We start from the raw sequence: 20,269 nt of genomic DNA on the forward strand, positions 1-20,269 counted from the left end.
AATCTATAACTGTTTTGGGAAGCACAAATGAATGCAGACTGATCTCACAGAAATGACCAAGACCTCTTAAACACACGTAATTTTAAGACATTTCATGCCACCGTCGGTGTCACGTCATGTATTCGTGTGAGATCAGGTTTTCTTTATCCACCCTTACAACATGTCAGCTAGCAGAGCGAATTCATTTACTCCCCATGATTCACCCTGTCAAGGTGTCACGGCAAAAGGAGCAACAAGGAGTCCCACTAAAGTCATTATTAATCTGGCTTTTACAGAGCTAACAGCGAGGCTAAAGCCCTTGATCTGTTTCATTAGCATCTCCTCATCAGGACTAAATGCAGTTAGCACTAACAGCCAGAGCTAGTCACTAGTGGCTTACAGCTGACGAGGCTGATCAAAGGCAATAGTCTGATGTAGAATAAAGGCCTGCTCACCTCTGTGTTAGCTCACGTACTCCACATGACTGGAGGACTGTGTCGTGGAGCTTGGTTTTCGCAATACTCATTAGTTCATTTTTTTTTTTTACCACCCAGCTTTAAGGTACTCACTCAGTCTCCTTCATTTCCTCCATCAAATGTAGGTTTTTCTCTCTCTGTCTTTCTTTCTTCTTCTTCATCAGTTCTTTGAGATTCCTCCTTCCCTCAATCCCTTTCTCCATTCCAGTGATGTTAGACAGTCAGAAATGTGGTCTTTCTAAGTTGGATAGATGCACTACAGCATCCCTCCACAATGAAACTCATATGATTTCTCAGTCCAGAAAAACTGACATCAACATAGTGACACAGACTGTAAACAACATTTCTGATTGTAGGCTATCATTTTTGCTTTTGCAATTCATTACATAATATCAGATGATCTGTCAGAGATTACAATGTACATTTAATTTTAATTGGTGAAATTCCACTTAAAGTTACTAACATTTTTGCTAATAAGCTAGTGCATGCCACATTGCATTGACTTAACCAGACACATGGGAAATAATTCTATAACAGAAAGAAAATCTAGCAGTCTTTTGTATTTGCTCCTTGGTTTAGCTAAGATTTACCACTGCAACACAAAGGTTTGATTTACTACATCCTTGGAATTGTCTGACTTCCAAGTCCCTCTTATCTCTTGTCCCCATCCCACTCTGCATTCTTAATATTCAAAATGTCTTGGTACTTTTCTTTCTATCTTCTCTCTATGCTACCCACTCTCCCGCCACTCTCTTTTTTTTTTTACATCCTTGTTTTCCATCTTGACCAGGAATATTAAAAGTGGCTCAGCGTGCCTCTCTGGTTAATTAGAGCGCAGCAGCAGCAGCAGCCGCCTCATGCTGACGGATGGTACACTGCTGAGCTTCTCACAGGCCAGGATTAATGTCTCCTGCCTGACTAGGATATGTTGTGTGTGTGTGTGTGTCTGCTTGTTTGCGTGTGGAAACTGTGTGTGTAAAGCATATGCGTAGGTGTATTTGTGCATAGAAAAAGTATTTGCATGTGTAAATATTTGTGTGAGCTACACCTGCATTATCCTTTTTCTAGATTATTGTACTGTATAAATATTTCATACGCTTCAGCCATTTTTATTGCACCTGAAAAGTGCTTGTCATATTTACAATTCTAAATAAGGTGTCGCCCCTTAGGAGGGGGAGAAAAAAAAAAAAGAAAAATGCACAAAGCTGAACTGTGTGTAGTACTGGTGGGCAGTGAAGTATTCAAAGCAGACTTCACCTGATTGTCTGTGAGCAGAGTGTTTGTGGTAGAGAATGCCTGGCACAGCTTCACACAACAGGTGTACTCTGGTCAGCGGGGAATCTGAGGACTTGGGGCCAAGGCGGAGCTCTGCAAGAGATGGATTAAACACCAAAACACACATTTATGCCAAGGTGTACTGTAAATGTGTGTGTGTGCGCACAGTCAAAGTCATGCTTCCACAACAACAAAAGCACAGAACAAACTCTTCAACACTAACCCAACCACACACAAGCAAACATGCAAGCATGCACATGCCCATTGCCCACCTTCATGCCCACTTTTACATTGTTGGCTAAATACTGTATTTTTTAAGGGTGTTTTTCTTTTACTTTAGGATGAAAACCACACACAGTATATTAGCATGGCAGCTCACAAGTTAAAAGAGAAGCATACATAAAGTGAATACACAAAAACGACCTCACCAGTTTCTGTTAAGATTTCAGCTTCTTTTCATTATTATGTAGTATCCATGCTACTGCCGGCTTAGCTAAGATTAACTTATTTTCACGCAGTTATTATAGAAACCTTCAAATTAGTCCGTTCAGATAAACCTAGACCATTTTCTGAAGTGTTTTCTTGCCAACAGATTTGAAAACAGCCCGTCTTTGTCACGAGTGATGGAGTAAAAATAATAAATGGGACAGTTTCACTGCACTGTGGATGTAGCCAAAGACTCTTAAAGAGTTGGAGCAGAGTTTCTGTCAAGATCGTGCCAACATTCCCCATGGGATGATGTGTGAGTAAATGGGTCGGTGGTGGCTCACATGACCATGCAGTTTTCCTAAGGGTTGCACAGCTTCACTTTGACAAGAAGTCAGGTCCGGGTGTAGGAGGCCGGGTAAAGATTGGTCTTTCAGTCAAGTTGCCTGCCTGTGCTGCAGCTTAGCCAAGCACTGTGAGTGAGAGAGGTGCTCTTTTGCTCGAGGAAAGAATCGAGGCAGATGGATGCCATGCTAGCAGTTAGGGGGAAAAAAATCAAACATGTTGTTTTTGGACTGAAACTGCACTGAAGCTGAATCATACATGTCATTTGTAAAACAATACTGTCGCCAAATGCTGTAGAGGAGACATTGTTGACTATAATCATAATTCCAAATGCAGGCATAAATATAGATGCACACAAATTTGCACTGACACACTTCCAGATAAACAGTGCACAGTCACACAAGGACAGTTGGTCAGTTGAATGCAGATAGCTGCACACGCAACTAGAATCAATCAGAACCACACACACACGCATTCACACACAGCTCAACCCTCGCAGCTCTAGTTATCTCCTGAGGCTTGTTATGTTTCCTCAGTGTCCTTGGGATTTAATAGCACCATCAGACGAGCCCACCAATAATCCTAAATAACTAACAACACAATGCAGAGTAGATACACTGTAACACAACATGGTGAACCTTTGTAGACAGTACTCTGAAAAGAGCAGGAGACACTGCTTCTTTCTGTAGCATTTGAGTCCCCAATCAGACAGAAATAACCCCATGAATATTCAATTCAGCTAGGGAATATACAAAATCTATTTACCCATTAGGGACATAGATGTGGTTAAAAGAATGGTTGATTAAACATGCGTAAGCTCTCAAATTGTTCACAAAATACAATTCTTTTGGTCCCAAAGTGTTCAGAGGTTTTAGCATGTTTTTGTTAATGTTCATAATTGCCATTATGAGCAATGTCATGATTTTTGTGTGTGTGTGTGTGTGTGGTTTTGCGTGCATGTTAAACAGTAGGCTTTCTGTTCTAGATATAGTATATGTCTGCATATTAGTGGGAGGTTTGTTTTCTTCAGCATAATCGGATGTACATGTATCCCTTTCTATGTGCACTCATAGTACAATCTGCCCATCCAGATGTGTATCTGAGCATGCCTCCTGTGTCTTAACAGGACCTGTGTTTCTTCTCACGATTACTGTTGATGAATCCTGTGATTCATGCTGGTTCATTTGCAGTACTATGTGTATCTGCTTTGCTAGTGTGTGTGCAAATGAGAGAAGAACATGTGCCAACATGCAGATTGGGCTCTGTCACTCAGAGACCAAAATAACCCAACCCCCGATTTTATCACTCCTAGAGGCATGTTGTGCCTGCCACAGATTAGAATACATTTTGTCTGACAGCGTCTCACATTTAACAATCTGACATACAGTAAGGCTGAATTCACACCAAATCAGGCGTTGCGGCAAAAATGCCAGTCCTCCCATTCATTTGAATGGGGGTAGTGCATTGAGGCTATGGGGGTGGGGGCCGCAGGGGGGCTGCAGCACCCTGTGGCAAGAAAGTTGAATAAGAATCAACTTTTTGAGAAACGCAACCCAAAGTCATGCTGCGGTGGCCAATCACAGCCAGCGATCAGACTGATCAGAGCTGTACAACCCTGCCATGAGGTAGGACAAAGCATTACTGTGAAGAGGGTAGGGCATTTCTCTTTGTTTGATAACGTTAAAATTAAAGTTAGGCTTTGCTGACGGTTTCTCAACTCATTTAAAAAAAGATGGAAGAAAAAGAGCGAGAGAGCACAAGTGAGCTGAGAGCACCAGAGAGAGAGAGAGAGAGCACGGAGCCAACGTTGATTGAGCTCAAGAGTTCATGAAGAGAGCAAAGCAGTGGTAGTGAGAAAGCTGGTTAATGGGAGTAATAAAACATTGTTTTCTGATTGTTTCACAGTGGTTAAAAACAAACACGCCCACAGACCCATTCCCACCCCACACCGCCACCCAACCCTGTGGATGTTCAACGCCTGATTTGGTGTGAATTGGGCCTATATCATGTGTTCTAAGTGCCTGATGTACATACATAAGATTGTGTGAGAAATGGAAATCACAAAGCATAATAAAAATGAGTGTAACTGTTTTTCTGTCAGAAACTGAAAAACTATAGTTCAGGATGCACATTTTAACACTAAGCTTTGAAATATTTGTGTTTATCATTAAACTCTTTTGTAATATGGTAAACACTGAATTTAGTTGGAATGGTCCAGATGGGTGAATTAAATGCTACGACAGGATCAAGCAGCAAATAACTACAGTTTTACCCTTTTTGTTACAACAGTGAAATCACTTAAAATATCATCTACTATGAGACCATATTTACAGTATGGTGCCTTTTAATATGGTGATATGTGTAGTGATCTCTAATTATGACATATGTTCGCTTTTTTAAAATATAAGTATTTAGATGTTAGTTTTTAAAGTCTTTTTTTTTGGATTTTGGAGCAGCACAACACCCATATTTTCTGTCAGTTATCTAAGCTAATTTTCTCTTTACATACACTGCTTGGATGTCAAGTATAATATGTTCTTTGCTTCTCATTTTGAAAATGCGACCTCAGGAGTTCCATCTGTAGGCAGCATTAGTTTCTCTTGCTCGTCAGTATGAACATCACCCAGAGAAAAACAGCCCCAGTATTATTCGTGTTCTACCCTCTTGTGCTTCTCACAGGTCTGTCTGTCCCCTCTGTCCTCCCTCATCTTTCTCCATTGACGTTAAGCCTCGCCCCTCTGAGATCATGATTATGCATCCTCTCTCTCTCTCTCTGCCTGTATTTCTACCAATCTCCCTCCCTCCCTCCCTCGCTTGTAAGCTAGCGTCATCACTGTTGTCACTTTGAAGCCAGGGAGAGGATAGCATAAGGGAGCATGAGAAGGGGCGAGCCTCGCTTTAATTGTAGACTGCGGTGGAAATTAAATCTCACTCAAGGAATAATGGCTGGGGATTAGGCCGAGCCCCAGGGTCAAGACCAGCTATTCAGATAGCTTTTGACTCTGCAGCACTCCACTCTGAAATGCATTTGATTTAATGATGTGTGTGTTTGCATATGCATGTCCATAGCATGTGTGCGCGACAGAGAAAGAGTGTGATTTATTAAATATACTCTTGCTGATTGGCCAATCATTCAGTGTAAGAGAAACCATTATGTTCAGGTTCAGTACATTACTTGACATATCTATTGACATGCCTGAGTGGAGGCATGTGAAATAAGACATATGTATTGCTCAGACCCCTCAGGAAAGTATGGAGTCATGCAAAACTCAAAAAGCGTATTTATTGCTCGACTCTAGACAAAGTTTTCGTCAGCTTTCGACTGAAAAGAGCATTTTTATATATAGTACATACTGTATAAAACTGAAGGGGAAAGCACAAAAAAGATGAATGAAATTAAATAGCTTTTTAAAAAAAATCTTCTAAGTCTATCAACAGAGTAGTTGCTGATTAGCTCATTTCTAATTGGTTACATTTGTGTATAGACTTTTTTTTATTGTCTTTGCGATGAAATGCACTGCAACATGTTTGCATGAAATTTACAGGTGTTGTTTTTGTCTGTTTCTTCCAGATCCCCACCTGCCACTATAATGATGGGACCCATACCTACCTAAAGCCCTGTGGTCAGTAGGTTTCAGGAGAAGAATGGGTTTACACTGAAACCATGACTGCATCTCATGCTCCGGCAGACACCAGCAAGCTCTGACACCCGTCTCCTCTGGGCTCTCTCTCTATTTTGCTAATTTTATTCTGGCTGCCCTCCCCTTAAAGAAAGATCCCGATCGGATAACTCTTCCTCAAAGCTTTTGGCGGCAGCTGAAATTTCTTGGAAATTACACAGAGATCTGGATTCTAGAGACGAAGATTCTATTTTTGGTTCAGGGTAGTCCAAGAGGCTTTTGAAGAAAAACGGCTGTGTTGAAATTATCATATTCCCCCCTCTTATACTCTACCCCATTCCTCATTCTTTCCTCCAAGTCCCAGAGGCACCAACTGATGGAGAGACGAAGGAGAGAGTCAGGATAAGGACAAGAATTAGAGCATCAGAGAGATAAGGAAAAATTCTGCTGATTCATTAGGAAAATTGGAGTAGGGCGCCTGTGAGGATTACTACACCCAGTGAGCTGTATATCTTAGTTCAGAGATATATAAAAATTATTGTTTACATTTGAAATCTGCTACCCACCGCAAAGCTAGGCCTTATTTCTGTGGTTCATTTAAATCTATAAGGCATCTAATAGAGAAGGGGAAACAGGAACTTTGAGGATGACAAGGGAGTTAAGATTCCTGTGTTGGCCCCTGTGGCCCCTGGCCCTCCTCAGCCTGCTCACAACAGTGAGGATGCTAGAATTCGGTGGGGCACCCGGTCAGTGGGCACGCTACGGACGCTGGGAAGCTGGGTCAGTGGGTGAGCTGAGCTTTAGCCTCAAGACCAACATCAGCAAAGCCTTGGTACTCTACCTGGACGACGGTGGCAACTGTGACTTCTTGGAGCTGCTGATCGCTGGCGGGCGCCTCCAGCTGCGCTTCGCCATCCACTGTGCCGAGCCGGCCACTTTGCACATGGAGACACGGGTGAACGACGACCGCTGGCACATGGTCTTGCTCACCCGCAACTTCCGTGAGACCCTTCTGATGGTGGACGGGGAGACAAAAGTGGCTGAGGTCAAGTCCAAGAGGAAGGAGATGGCAGTGGTCAGTGACCTGTTTGTAGGCGGGATTCCACCTGATGTACGTCTCTCTGCACTGACATCCAGCACAGTCAAGTACGAGCCACCCTTCCAGGGCTTGATCTCCAATCTGAAGGTGGGGGAGATGCCTCCTACTTTGCTAAACAGCCAGGGCATCCAGAGTGACTTGGAGTACCTCTGCACCAAACAGAATCCGTGCTTCAATGGAGGGTTTTGCTCTATTCAGTATGGAGAGGTTCACTGTGACTGCACCCTAACCCGCTACAAGGGGAAATACTGCAAGGAAGGTAAGGGACAAACACCTGCACTGTACTTTTTTTCATTGCATTAATTCTGTGCAGTACAAGCGGCTAGCAGAGTATGTTCCCCTCGGCAAAGATAACCCTGTTTATTTGGTTCCTGAAAGTTATGTCATGAAATGTTGCAGATTTGCCCTTACCTTTGGCGGGTTTGTCACTTCTTAGCAATTCCGTCTCCTTAAGCGTCACTGCCATGAGAGGTTTTGCATAGTAACATGAGTTGTACAGTTCCGATGTGTATAAATTATTCTAAAATAGTCTTTTCTTGACCTTTTCCAGGTCTCTTGAAGAGAGGTAACAAGTGATTCATTTGTTTGGTTTTAGGCAGCAACTTATGTCCAGTGTAGTGTAGATGTAAACCCAATGAGGGCTTAGAGGAAGGAGGGTGAGGTGCTTTCTGAAAAGGCTACTGGCAAGCATTCAGCTATTTTCATTCTTCTTTCATCATAATGTTTTTCAGAAGTTTATTAGCTTGAAAGACTGAGTTGTTGAAGAAAAAAACGTAAGAATATTTGAGTCATACAGGATTTTTAGACATTGCAAAGGTGTTAAATTATATGTGGCCTTTTTTTTTTTTTGAAAACAATACTTAACATCAAAGGTGCTGAATATCTGAACAGAGTATTTCAAATGCAAAATCAGACACTGTAGGTCTGTTTTGTAATGGGCTCTCTGTGTTTCCTTCTTTTTATTTCCTTCTTTCTCTGTATCCTCTTTTTCTTTCCAAGCCTATTGTCTGTGGCGTGCACCCTGCTCTTGCCTTCATTTGCTCTTGGGATGTGCTCCTGTGCTGTCAGCTCATGTCAAACTGTGTTCTGTTTTAAACCTCTGGCTCCCTCTTTCACTGACACATCCCATTTCCATATCTACCTTCCCTCCCCTCCCTCACGTTCATCCATCTCTGTTTCTCTTCGTCCCGCAGCATTTCCTTCATCCGCCTCCTACCTTCTCCTCTCAAGGCTATCTGGGCTTTCCATCTCTCTTCACCTCCCTCCACCCCTCTCACTCTCTCTCTCTGTCTCTCCCGAGTTCACTCCCTTACTCCACTTATCTCTCTTTCACCTTTACCCGCTGTCAGCACTTCCTACTCCCGCCTCCCCTCCTCCTGCACTTATCTCCCTCCTCTCTTTAACTTTCATTCTGTCTGCATCTCCGCACCTTGCTTGTGAATTCTCATTCCCTACTCAGCCATTAGAAATTGCTTGCTCTGTCTAGATCATTTGTAATATGGAGGAAAGCACTTCATCCCACATCATCTCCAGTTTGTGCTGTTATAATATATACTATTAATATTGCAACACAACTTTCTCCATAATCCATAGACTGAATAGCACCTACCTTGTCCTGTGTGATGAAATGACTTGTAATTACTGAATCTTCAAAAGGTAGATTACTAATTTGCCAGCAGTTATGTACTAATTGTTTGATGTCTTGGCATTTTTGTGGCACTCCCAGATAAGCTTTGACAGCACTGAAAAAGAAATCAACCCTAACAAAATATTTTGTTCAAATTTTTTGTTGGAGTACTGCTTTTGAAAGATCAGAAGTAATAAGAATAAAATCAGCGTACAGCCATGATTTAGATCAAAGCCTGGAAGTTGTTTTGATGTAGAAAGTCTAGAACAGTCTTTAATAGCTCGAGAAGCTGTATTGTTCCCTCTTTTCCTCTCTGAAGTAGCCAGACAGAGGCAGAATCCTTCATTTCTGCCAGACGAGTTATAGCTGTTAAAGAGACCCTGTAGCTCAGCAAATGATGTCACTTCTGGACAGTCATGTACGTCTGTCCATCTCTGTCTTTCTTCCCGTCTCCCTCTCATATTTTACAGTTCCTTTTTAATTCTTGAAGCCCTTTCTCCTCCTCCTCCTCCCCCCCCCCCCCCCCCCCCCCCCTCCTCCCTCCTCCTCCTCCTCCTCTGTGTGTGCTCTGTGTCAGATTGCTGTGTGGTTGCTGCAAGCAGATACTGCTGCCTGGCTCTCGGCTAAATTGAGAGCAGAATACCAATGCAGTGCTACAGTGACTGCAGGAAACATTTGTCCTTTTGAAATGAAGAGAGAGAGAGAAAGATAGAAGTAGAGGGAGGGAATGGAGATGGAGGTATGGAGGAGAGAAACCGGAACAAGAGGGGAGAGAGAGAGAGAGCAGTGGCTAATCATGAAAAGGAGAGCAAGAACCAGAAAGACAGCAGATATTCATTTGCTCAGTGTTCATTTATTTTCAGAGATGTTCTTTGGTTTGAGGATTGTAAATTGGGTCATTATGGCTGACTGCTAGTTCAGTGGTGTATTTATTCCCTTTATCTAACACATGGATGGGAATGTAAAGGTCTCTCACTTCTAGTTGGTTTTAAGACACTCTAGATGTCTGTACTAATAACAAATCTATGCCTTGCTGCGTTAGTGCTGTAGTGAAGGGGCCACGTCAAAGGAAAGTTTATTTTTTAAAGGGCTGCCGTCTGCTCACATCAGAGTTGAAAAAACGCATCATTTCAGTGGAACATTTTTGACGACGAGATGTGGCACTTGCAATATATTCACGTGTCTAGTTGTAGATGATTCATGATGTGCTACTTGATCACTTAAGCATTTAGCTGATGCTCTTCACGATCACTAGAATCATCTTGAGTTCCTGGATCACTAAAACTACAAACATCTGCACATTATTTTACCCCAATACAATGGAGGTGATGCCAAAGTACTCAAGTAGCTGAATTAGTCCATTTGCATCAACTTGTCAGATATTCATATTAGACGTGTATCCACATATTTGTCTTGTTACATATATTTGGTTCTTATAGACCTATATCCTGAACAACATTATTTATTGACCTACGAAAAATATTATTCAGGTCTCCACCCAGTTACCACAGTTACAGAACAATCAAGCGTACCTGCAGAGCTTAACTGCTACACGGGACTCATTTTTTTTACCTGTAAGACTTGTGTTTTAATGCTGTTGTTGATGTGACAAAGTCAGATTTCCACACAAATAAAAAGTGTTCAGCCTGTCATTAGTTCAGTTAGCATATAAGAGTCAGTCAGACACTAGAGATGCTAGTATACCTCTGTTAGGCTGTCCCTCTGTTTCCATCAGAGTTACGTTTTTAGGTATTTTAGAGACAAAAACCGGTAAAACTTTATAGCCTGTCATGCTGTCACCCTGAGTTACTCTTTTAATAATAATGTGGCTTAAAAAAAAAGAGCCAGTGATTCGCCTGACAAAATGCAAGTTGACTCAGGGGCTTCTCGACTAATGCATCAACTCAGTGACTTTTAGGGGACAGACCTAGTTCTTCTCAACCTCCTTACTTTGAATACTGAAGGTTTTGATTCACTATTAAAGTGAAAATAGACAACATTTTTGCTTTAACTCATCATTGTGAAGCAAATGTTAATTGCACAGTGTAATGGCTATAGAATGTAAAAATTGTAAAAGCCACAGAACACCATTGACATTGAGATTGGTTCCCTATAAGCGTCACTTTCTCCATGCAATTCTTTCCATTAACTACTGTAGATAACATGATGAAAACCCTCCAGAAATCAGTTAGCAAAGCTACCAATAATGATACTCAAACTGTTAATAATGTGTAATGCACACAGTGTAAGAGATGACATGTTAAAAATTGTGTGTACATTTGATAAAATATATATCCTTTAGGCCTTACTTGCTGCTACCTCTAGGCAATACTACATAAATGAAATCTTAAAGCAGCAATACATTTACCAGAGAGCTACTGACATGAATATACATATTCATGAATATTGGACATCACATGTAGGCGATAACGATCACTTCCTGTGTCCACTATGTGGCACTTGAGAATTTCCACTAATTATATGTCATGTTGCTCTATATCATGTGTACACCATGTAAATTTCATGTAAACTGGATGGTGTTTATCACATAAGGCAGACCTCCTGTTTTAGTAAGTGGTGTTATGACTCAATATGGACATGTAGATGTGTTCAGGCCTGGACTCATACATTTGGGGCAGATTAGACAATGTGAAGTGGATTTACAACAACTTCCTATTTCATATTTTAGGCAAATTTGACATGCATGCAATACCAAGGGTGTTCCATGAAAACTCAAAAGCTTTGCTATCTAGTATCGCAAAGGTCTTTAAATGTCACCTACTATATTCAAAATCACAGATTTTTTTTTTTTAAATACAGTGCCTGTCTAGAGATGTGACATCTGCCTGGTGAATTTATATAAAATGTAAAGGTAGGGGCTTTGTCTTTGAAATGTTCTAGTGGGCGCCCTCAAGCCATTTTGCCACACCCAAGCCTAAGACCTATATGGTATAGGTAGATATCAAGTTTCACCACTTGTTATGCATGTGCAAAATTTCTTGGGTTTTCAAGCAACCCTAGCACCTCAATCATACGAAAAGTAATTAGGGGGCACTACAGAGACAATACTAATACTAACTGCGAATTGACTAGTTCAAGCATAGGTGCCAGGGTGGAAAGGTCCCCGGCACCCATGCTTGGGTCCTAATGAGCTAAACCTGATCTAATCTGCCACCATTGATGACTGTCATTGTAACGGATGGCAACCGTCTGCTAAAAATCAGAAGCCTGCTAAAGGAGTGAGGACGGGTAAAAGGTTTGTTAAGAGGTTCATTATCATTGGATCTGGGTATTTTGCTGACAGGGAACGGGATCCAAAATGGAACTAGCAATCAGAAGCCATCCTTATACAGGATATAATATTTGTCTGAAACTGACCTATCATTTCAAACATGAACATGCATCCAGGATGGCTGCCACTCAAAGCAGCAGCTCATTAGTAAAGGAACTGTTTATGTGAAAAAATTTGAAAAACCTTTCACATGTGGGTGGAAACGAAGCACAATGATGTGAATCATTAAAACAATAGATAATGGGCTTTTACAGAAAGAAATAATAAAACAGATGCTTCATTGACATCAGATAATTATACAAAATTGCAGGACAAGTGAAAGGTATCTGTCCTTCAAAGACAGACGAAGAAAAAGCTTTTAAGAGAGAAAAAAACCGAATCTACTGTTTATAGTGTAATCACGATTACAGTGATGAACTGCTTAAATGGATCAAAAAGCTTGGGACAGAATCATTCCTATACAAATGCTGTTTAAATAGTTTGCTTATAGTAATCAAATAGTCCGCCTACAGTGTTCATTTGGGGTCTTGTCCAGCAGTCTTAAGCTCATCCAGGCAGGAGTGCAGTTTAAGTTAAGTTTCAATGATAGTGGTGGTTATGAGTTCTGCCCTGAGCACAGCTCACCATACTGTGGAAAACGTACTCTCTCAAGTGGATAACCCATGAACACATTTCAAACACTGCCTTGGATTCTGACAACCAAGCCGCTGGCTCTTGTGGACATCAGCTCCAACAGCCTGCCATGGCATCCACACAGTGGCTGTCAGCAACTCAAACTACTGGGATCAGGCCCAACTAGTAATGCCTAACTGTAACCTAACAGAACTTAAAGACTTAAAAGTCATTAAAAATAGGGCTGGGCGATATGAACAAAATCTCATATCCTGATCTAGGTCATTTCATATCCCAATGATATATATCCCAAATTTAATAAATAGTTGGTCTGTGCCCCTTCAACCCTCACCTACTGTCTGTCCATCCTTAGGGCAGATTAAATTACTCTTCTTGGTTTTTTACTCAGGCACCTTTTATTGTAGTTGTCACCTCGAGATCTTCCCCTGGTTCACTGTCTCTGACGTGAGCACCACATACAGAGAGCTCAGCTCCACCTCCCGTGAACCATAAAGCTCTTTCATACAAAGATCCCACATCATAACTGTAAAGAAGATACCTCATTACGTATTTACTTTTTTTACACTGAACCAATTAAAGCCAGCATTATGTTGCTGCTGTGCTTTTAAATAGCACGCTGGCTTTCTGGATTCAGAGACTTGAGGCTGAGCTGCAGGGTTGAGTGGAGGTGTGTGGGGAAGTTTTTTTGTGTTGTTGAATGTAACCGCTTTGAAACAACATGAAAATAACGTGTTATTGATCTGATTCACCGACTGTCTCGCTGCCAGTGCTCCCTCTCTTCATTCACTCTCTAGCTTGCTTGACCACAGCTGCTAACACAACAGTGTCAAGATCCAGCTCTGTGACTACCTCTGCAGCCGCATATTGGCGAAGCAATGCTGTCCCCCCACTCCGTGTCTGGACATTTTATACAGAACAGTGAGGCAGAATAAAGTAGCAGCATTCCTGCCTTGAACAGACTCTCCTGAGAGCAGTATGACCATAAATGAGAAAAAATGCGTCCTCTTGTCTTTCTCAGCGGTGGCGGGGCTGAGCCCTCTCTGTGCTACAGAGAGACAGACAGCATGTGTCCATTACTTATCTCAGTAATTTAACAATGTAATCCGCATGAAAGAAATCTCCAATGATGTGAAGAGTGTGATTTGCATCAGGATATAAATGATTGAGAAAAATATGAAACGGTCGATATTGTTCTTGCATCACATGATATATAAAGTATGGCTGGGTATCGTGGCCAATTTCCTAAATCAATTCGATTTCGATTCATAAGGTTCTGAATCTGATTCGATTCGATTCAATCTGCTCTTAAATAATGAAAATGGCTCAACTGTGTTACAAAATACAAATGTACCTTATTTTTTCTCTTCACATTAAACAACAGATTTTAGGTGCCAACTTGTAAATTGGACAGTTTAAACTTGAGCTGTAAACAAAACTGTCTCAAGTCTCAAAAGTGCAATTTTGAAATTGGAAAGGGATTGCAAGTGAAAGTGTACTTGAACATTCCATCACTGCAAATTGCATTAAGGCATTGTTTATTAAAGTAACCCCTGGCGTTGTATATCTGTTTGTTTCCCTATTTTCATATTACTACTGCTGTTTCAAATCATATTGTTCCTGTAAATGATGCCAACCAATAAAGCTTTATAAAAAATAAAAAAAACTTCATGGGGAAAAATCGATCTCATGCCCTATGAATTGATAATGCAAAATTTAAATCCCAGCCCTAATATAAATTCATATCGCACAGCCCTAATTAAAAACCAGTGTTCATTTCCTATATTCAGAAAGGAAACTTTTGAAATATCAAGAATTGTAATCAGATTTGTGAGAAACCAGATCACTGTCTGATTTAGCGCAACGAAAGTTGGAGATCTGTACTGAAACAGTCAATAAAATCCAATAAATAGTGATTCTGTCTGTATCATTAATTTATATTGATGTAATGTCAGCATCATTTTAATGCCAAAAGAAGGAGAAAATGACACCTTTCTGAACCTTTGTAATCAATCACCAATAATGATGCAATTAAAGGCTGACAGACAAAATTAGCTTGGTAAAAGGTTCACTCTGATTGGCAGTTAGTTAACTGTGATACCCAAGCATACTGTTGAAGCACTTATGAACAGTATTTAGACACTAACGTCAACCCTCACACCCAGTAAATAAAGCAAACATTTGTATATTGATCAGCTATTTTAAAAACTGTTGAGTAAACAAGTGTTATTATTTCGTAAAGATGGATAAAAATGACTAATGTCTGGTATACTATATAAGGATAAAGGTTTAATAAAAAAGTAGTAATAAAATCTAGTTTTTCATGACAACCTATAAAGAAATACCCTTTACGTACAAATGTTACATTAACAGGACACTGAGTGAGAATGTAGTGATCAGAGGATTTGTTGGTTTTCTCTACTGTCCTCTTTACTTATAGTTGCTCTATGCTCATGAATACAAGGCTTTGTAAGTGGCAGGCTTTGATGTACACATTAGAGCATACCAAGAGAGAATGGAGTTTGACACTAAGAAGTTGCCTTCAAGTCTGCCTGAAGCAGAAATGGAAAGGAGAAGAGCCAACTTTGAACCATGTGATCTTAACCACATTGTGTTACATAAATCTTCTCAGCATGCACATTCAACAGCCACACTTTGACAGCCTGTAGTGCCATGTGGACTAAACATTGAAATACAAGCTTTTTTGACGCAAAGGGTTAATTTACTACAAAGATATTGTCTTCTAGACTTTGAAAATCCTTTTATAATGATGAGTGTCAGCCCACAGTGGACTCTGAAAAACTTTATATGACAGCAGATGTTTTGTAATTTTAAGAAGGTTATGCCATCTCATCTCCCTCTAGCACTGTCTTTATCCCACTGCTGCCTTTGTAGAGTCTGTGTCTCCTGTTGCTTTCATTTGAATACTCAGCTGTTCCTTCATCCATGTGTGCCCTGCAAAGGTTTTAGCATTTTAGCTCATTTACACTGATATTGTCCTGGTGAAATACGACATCAAGAAGAGACCATCACAGTCAGCTTGATGATTTTTCTTTTTGAACTGACCTCTGATACCTCTGACAAAATCTAGATTTTACTTCACAAATATTACACTGAATGCTTATAAGAGATGCACACATAGATATTACCTGAAACAAAATAGGCTTAATGTATGTGTGTAGGTGCATCTTTTCTGCTATGATTGTAGATGTTGTTACCACCAGCCTGCATTATGAAATAGTCACAGGCAGGCCTTTCACCATTAAGGGTTGTAATTGACGCCGCTATGTGCCTCTGCGGGCCATTGTTTTTATAATTGATGCTGGCCGTGGCTTTGTTCACTGTTGACCCCAAAACAGCAGCACAGGCCAGTGAATGCTATGCGCTCTCAACTCAGCGTAATTAGAGGTTAAATGAATTTGTGAAATGAATGCTGTGATATTAATACATTCATTTACTGAACAAATTATGAATAGTCTTTCAGGTTTCCACGAGGCTTGACTTCCACAAAACGTTAAAGCTATTTGTCATGTTTTTATTTAAATCTATATCTTTTTAAATGAGATGTTATGGTTGTGGACGCATGCTGTTAGAAGTCAGTTCATCAGGCCAGAGAAAACATCTTTTATGAGCCACCTCTTTTTCACAATAAACTTGACTTGAGAACAACACTGATTCAAACATCTGCATATTGAATGTATTGATCTCTGCGGCTACTACACTACATCAGTTTGACAAACCGACAAAAATCTATATAAAATTAATTCAATTCACTCACCAGTGCATTTGCAATTTCCAGTCTGATTGAGATGTATTTATTTAAAATGGTATTCTGTCATTAATGTGTACTAGATGGGAGTTGGGGAAATGGGCATAATGATTTACTCATAACCAAATAATGTCAGTAATGTGTATAATTTTGTCATCGTCTGTTAAATTTGGGAAGTTTGTTGTCCTAATTTAATAATCTATAGATTCATGATGCTTCATTATATAGATGACACTTTTTGGGACATGATGAGCTGTCAGTTCTAGTTTACATGTGAAAAGTCATCTTCCCCAGCCTCATCAGTCATATAGTGTGGGAGTACGTTTACTTTTTATTCAGCTTGTGACCGGAAATGATATCCAGTAGTGTGACAAAATATTGTTATCCTTCTTCATTTGCTGCCTGTTCTCTGGCAGTGGAATAAACACAACATCACCATTTATGAGTTAAAAAAGGTTGATGCAGCAGCGCTTTTCCACTTGGCAGCACCATATAGAGAAGTGTTCAAAAACAGCTGCTTAGCTTATTACTGCTCACACTCCCCAATTCTCTTTCATCATCACTTTTTATTATATATGTTGGAATAAAGCAGAACCCTGCGTCCCTGAGGGGTCCTGCAGTTAACCGGCCTGGACCCTGTTTGTTAGTAAGGCACTCCCCCTTCACCCCACTCCACCCCCTTAAAGCAAGAAGCTGTTACCTCAGGCGAGCCTCTAGCTGCAGAGTGAGAGAGCGAAACAGAGTGGCAGAGCTGCATTCAGGGAGCCAAGGCGTCAGCTTTAAATGCACACTGTCCTTTTTATAGCCTGCGGAGATGTTTTAACACGGTTTGCCATGAACAGATGCTATTTTCCCCGAAAGGCCAGAGTAGTCTGGGTTTATCAGCTGCTGTAATTCATGAATGATAAGAGCCCCAACACTCTTAACAACACAACACCCATGAACTTGGCATTTTATATACTGCAGGTCTACTTCTTTTTGAGCTAATGTTTGAACATTGTTTTTTATATTAAATTCAAATAGAAAGGTAAGCTCAAATAGGATGTTTAAAATACCTTTACCTTTTGTTTTCTAAAGTGGTGAGACAGATCTCATCTTAACATCCATGAAGATGACATTTTGTGCTGGAATTAAAGTTGGGTATGTTTAAAAAAAAAAAAAAAAAAAAAAAAAAAAAAGTCGATACTGTTACCAGTACTGATACCTTGACTTTGATACCACCTCCTGAACAATACTTTTTTCCAATACCAATTTTAATACAAATCTTTAGTGTCATTTTTCAGCTCAATTTTTACATTTCAAAGCATAAAATGAATAAAAAATGTTTGTTGCATGAGAAAAAATGAAACTGCAGGTACTCCGCTCCTGCTAGGTATCAAAATGTTGTACCAAATGGGAAGAAATCTTTGGATATTTGCTAGTATCTAAGTAATTGGGTTGATGCCATATCAAAGTGACTGCAACTTTACATTAATACAATATCATCTAAATTACATCACATAGTGGAAAAAAAGTTTGTTTTTATTGAAAATGTTGAGATACATAAAGCCACTTTAAACATTACAATCTTATGCCATGTAAATGTTAGGATATGATACACATAGTGCTTTAAATGTGAGTGTGGTGTGGTGAGACAGAGTATTTTAGCAGTAATTGTTGGGGTAGGACGTTGCTAGAACAGGGCTGGGGCAAAGAGCAGAGGAAACCAAGGAGAGTCATACATCATTGTGATAATTGCACTCTCTCCCCACTGGCAACCACAGAGGGAGGAGGTGGAGTGAATTTGGGTTGAGTGTGTGGTGGTGTGGTTGGGGGGGGGGAGATAATTGAACTCCCAATTAACTTGTCCTGTATACATAAATAAGTATATTACTAATGAGGGGGCTGAACCTTGTAAGACCGCCTGAAGAGGTTCCAAAGATAACCTTATCAGCAGTACGTTTGGCTGTGACACACATGCTGACAGAATCCAAACCAAGTCTTTTTGCCTACACTAACCAACTACACTGTTACACTCTAATGAAGCTCTCTATGCTTCAAGTCTCCACCGGATCTTACTGCTGAGGTGTTTATTATTATTATTGGTGTTTATTAAATTGGCTGTCTTACATCGCTGCTGCTGCTGCTGCTGGTGCTGCTGACTTGGTGTTTTTTAAAGTAGGTTTCCTCATCTTTCTATCATTATGACTCTCTTTTTCGCTTTTTTTCTTCTGGTTAACCAATAAGCAGTCTTCAGTTTGTGTTGGTTGGTAGCCTACGGGCACAGATGGGAAGCCTATGGAAATATTTTACTAAAGTGTACTATTAAAAGTTTCAGTGATTCCATTTTCCCCCTAAAGTCACATAAAAGTAATTACAGATGTAATTATAGTGCACTTATCCAAAGAGATTTAGTCAGTGCATAGCAAATAAATAACAATAAATATGAGAAAAATACCAATAGAAACATGCACATAATATATTAATACTACTACTACTACTACTACTACTACTACTACTACTACTACTACCACTACCACTACTACTATTAATAATGATGATGATGATAAGAGGAAGAATGGGGAAAATGCAGGAAGTTTTTTTAGTTGGAAATTACTTGGACAAAATGCAAACATCCAATACATGGAAAGTAAATTGCACATCTGAATGCATACAGTGATCCATAAAGTAATTTCTCTAATAACTGATTCAACAAAAGTGATTATACAGCATGTTTTCCAGGCACTATATTGGTATTCATGTCCATGTTTGGCCACCTTAAGAGATTAATTTGTTTGCTTAATGACACATTAGCAGAGCTGATCTTCACTCTCCACAAATTCAAGCAGTAACTAAGGGAAAACCAATAATCATCTGAAATCGCATCTTAGTCTTTTTTTTTAATGTTTAAATAAGAATCTACACTGTGTCTCTCTAGCAATCTCACTTTTTTAATCTCCTCTCCTTTTTCTGTTCTTCTTTTTCTCACCTTCTACCTATCACCCATTCAGTCACTCATTCTTTTTTTTTTTTTTTTTTTTTTTACTACTTTCAACTGTGTAGTCTTAGCTTTTTGAGGGCTGAGCAATCCCAAGTTCAAAGGACACATGCTCCTGGGTCTCCATTCTTGTGTTGATAGATTCTCGGCTTCTTCGAACTGACAGCAAAGCAGAAATCCACCATTTAGGCATGGGTACCCAATATTCCTCAATTCCTCATACTTTCATCAAAGGATGTTTCGCTACACACTTATCTCATTCTTCTTTGCCTTGCTGTCTTCTTCCGTATTGCTCTCTCGTGATTCTTCTTATATCTGTGCCTTTGCACACAGGAAGAGCATATATTAATCTATACTCAAAATAACAGATTCTGATCCAGTCTTTTTTATAACCTGGTCTACGTCGCAATATGAATAAAGAAATCCGGTAAAAACTGCTTCAGATGAGAGACTTCCTTAAATCCCTAATCCCCTAATTCCTCCTCTCTTTTTTGCATTGAATGAATACTTTCATGCAGATTGCTTCTCCTTGTGGAAGCATCATGCAAGAATTAATGGATTAAAATGTGAGTTAAAGTTTCCTGACTCAAAGCAGCCGGTGAGTGTGAAGCATACTCAAAAACATGTTTGTTTTGACTTGTATGACGCAATGGGTTGGTAGTGTAAGACCTAGCTTGGGTGGGTGCAATCAAGCGAGTGGTTTCCTGTGTCAATGTGATGTTTCCAGCCCGCCACCTTCTTCACCTTATTCTCA

The 20,269-nt window shown here is 40.0% G+C and overlaps 1 protein-coding gene across 1 annotated transcript in view; it reads left to right on the forward strand.

Annotated features, from left to right (window-relative positions):
* The first annotated feature begins 6,767 nt into the window (after positions 1-6,767).
* The window catches only part of nrxn2b (neurexin 2b), a 590,949-nt gene continuing 577,447 nt past the window's right edge, over positions 6,768-20,269 (forward strand). The window contains 2 exon segments of the mRNA XM_062444511.1: positions 6,768-7,479; positions 11,452-11,482. Of these exon segments, the coding sequence (XP_062300495.1) occupies positions 6,768-7,479; positions 11,452-11,482 (743 nt within the window).

The sequence above is a fragment of the Scomber scombrus genome, chromosome 23 (assembly GCF_963691925.1).
Source record: "Scomber scombrus chromosome 23, fScoSco1.1, whole genome shotgun sequence".
Lineage (NCBI taxonomy): Eukaryota > Metazoa > Chordata > Actinopteri > Scombriformes > Scombridae > Scomber > Scomber scombrus.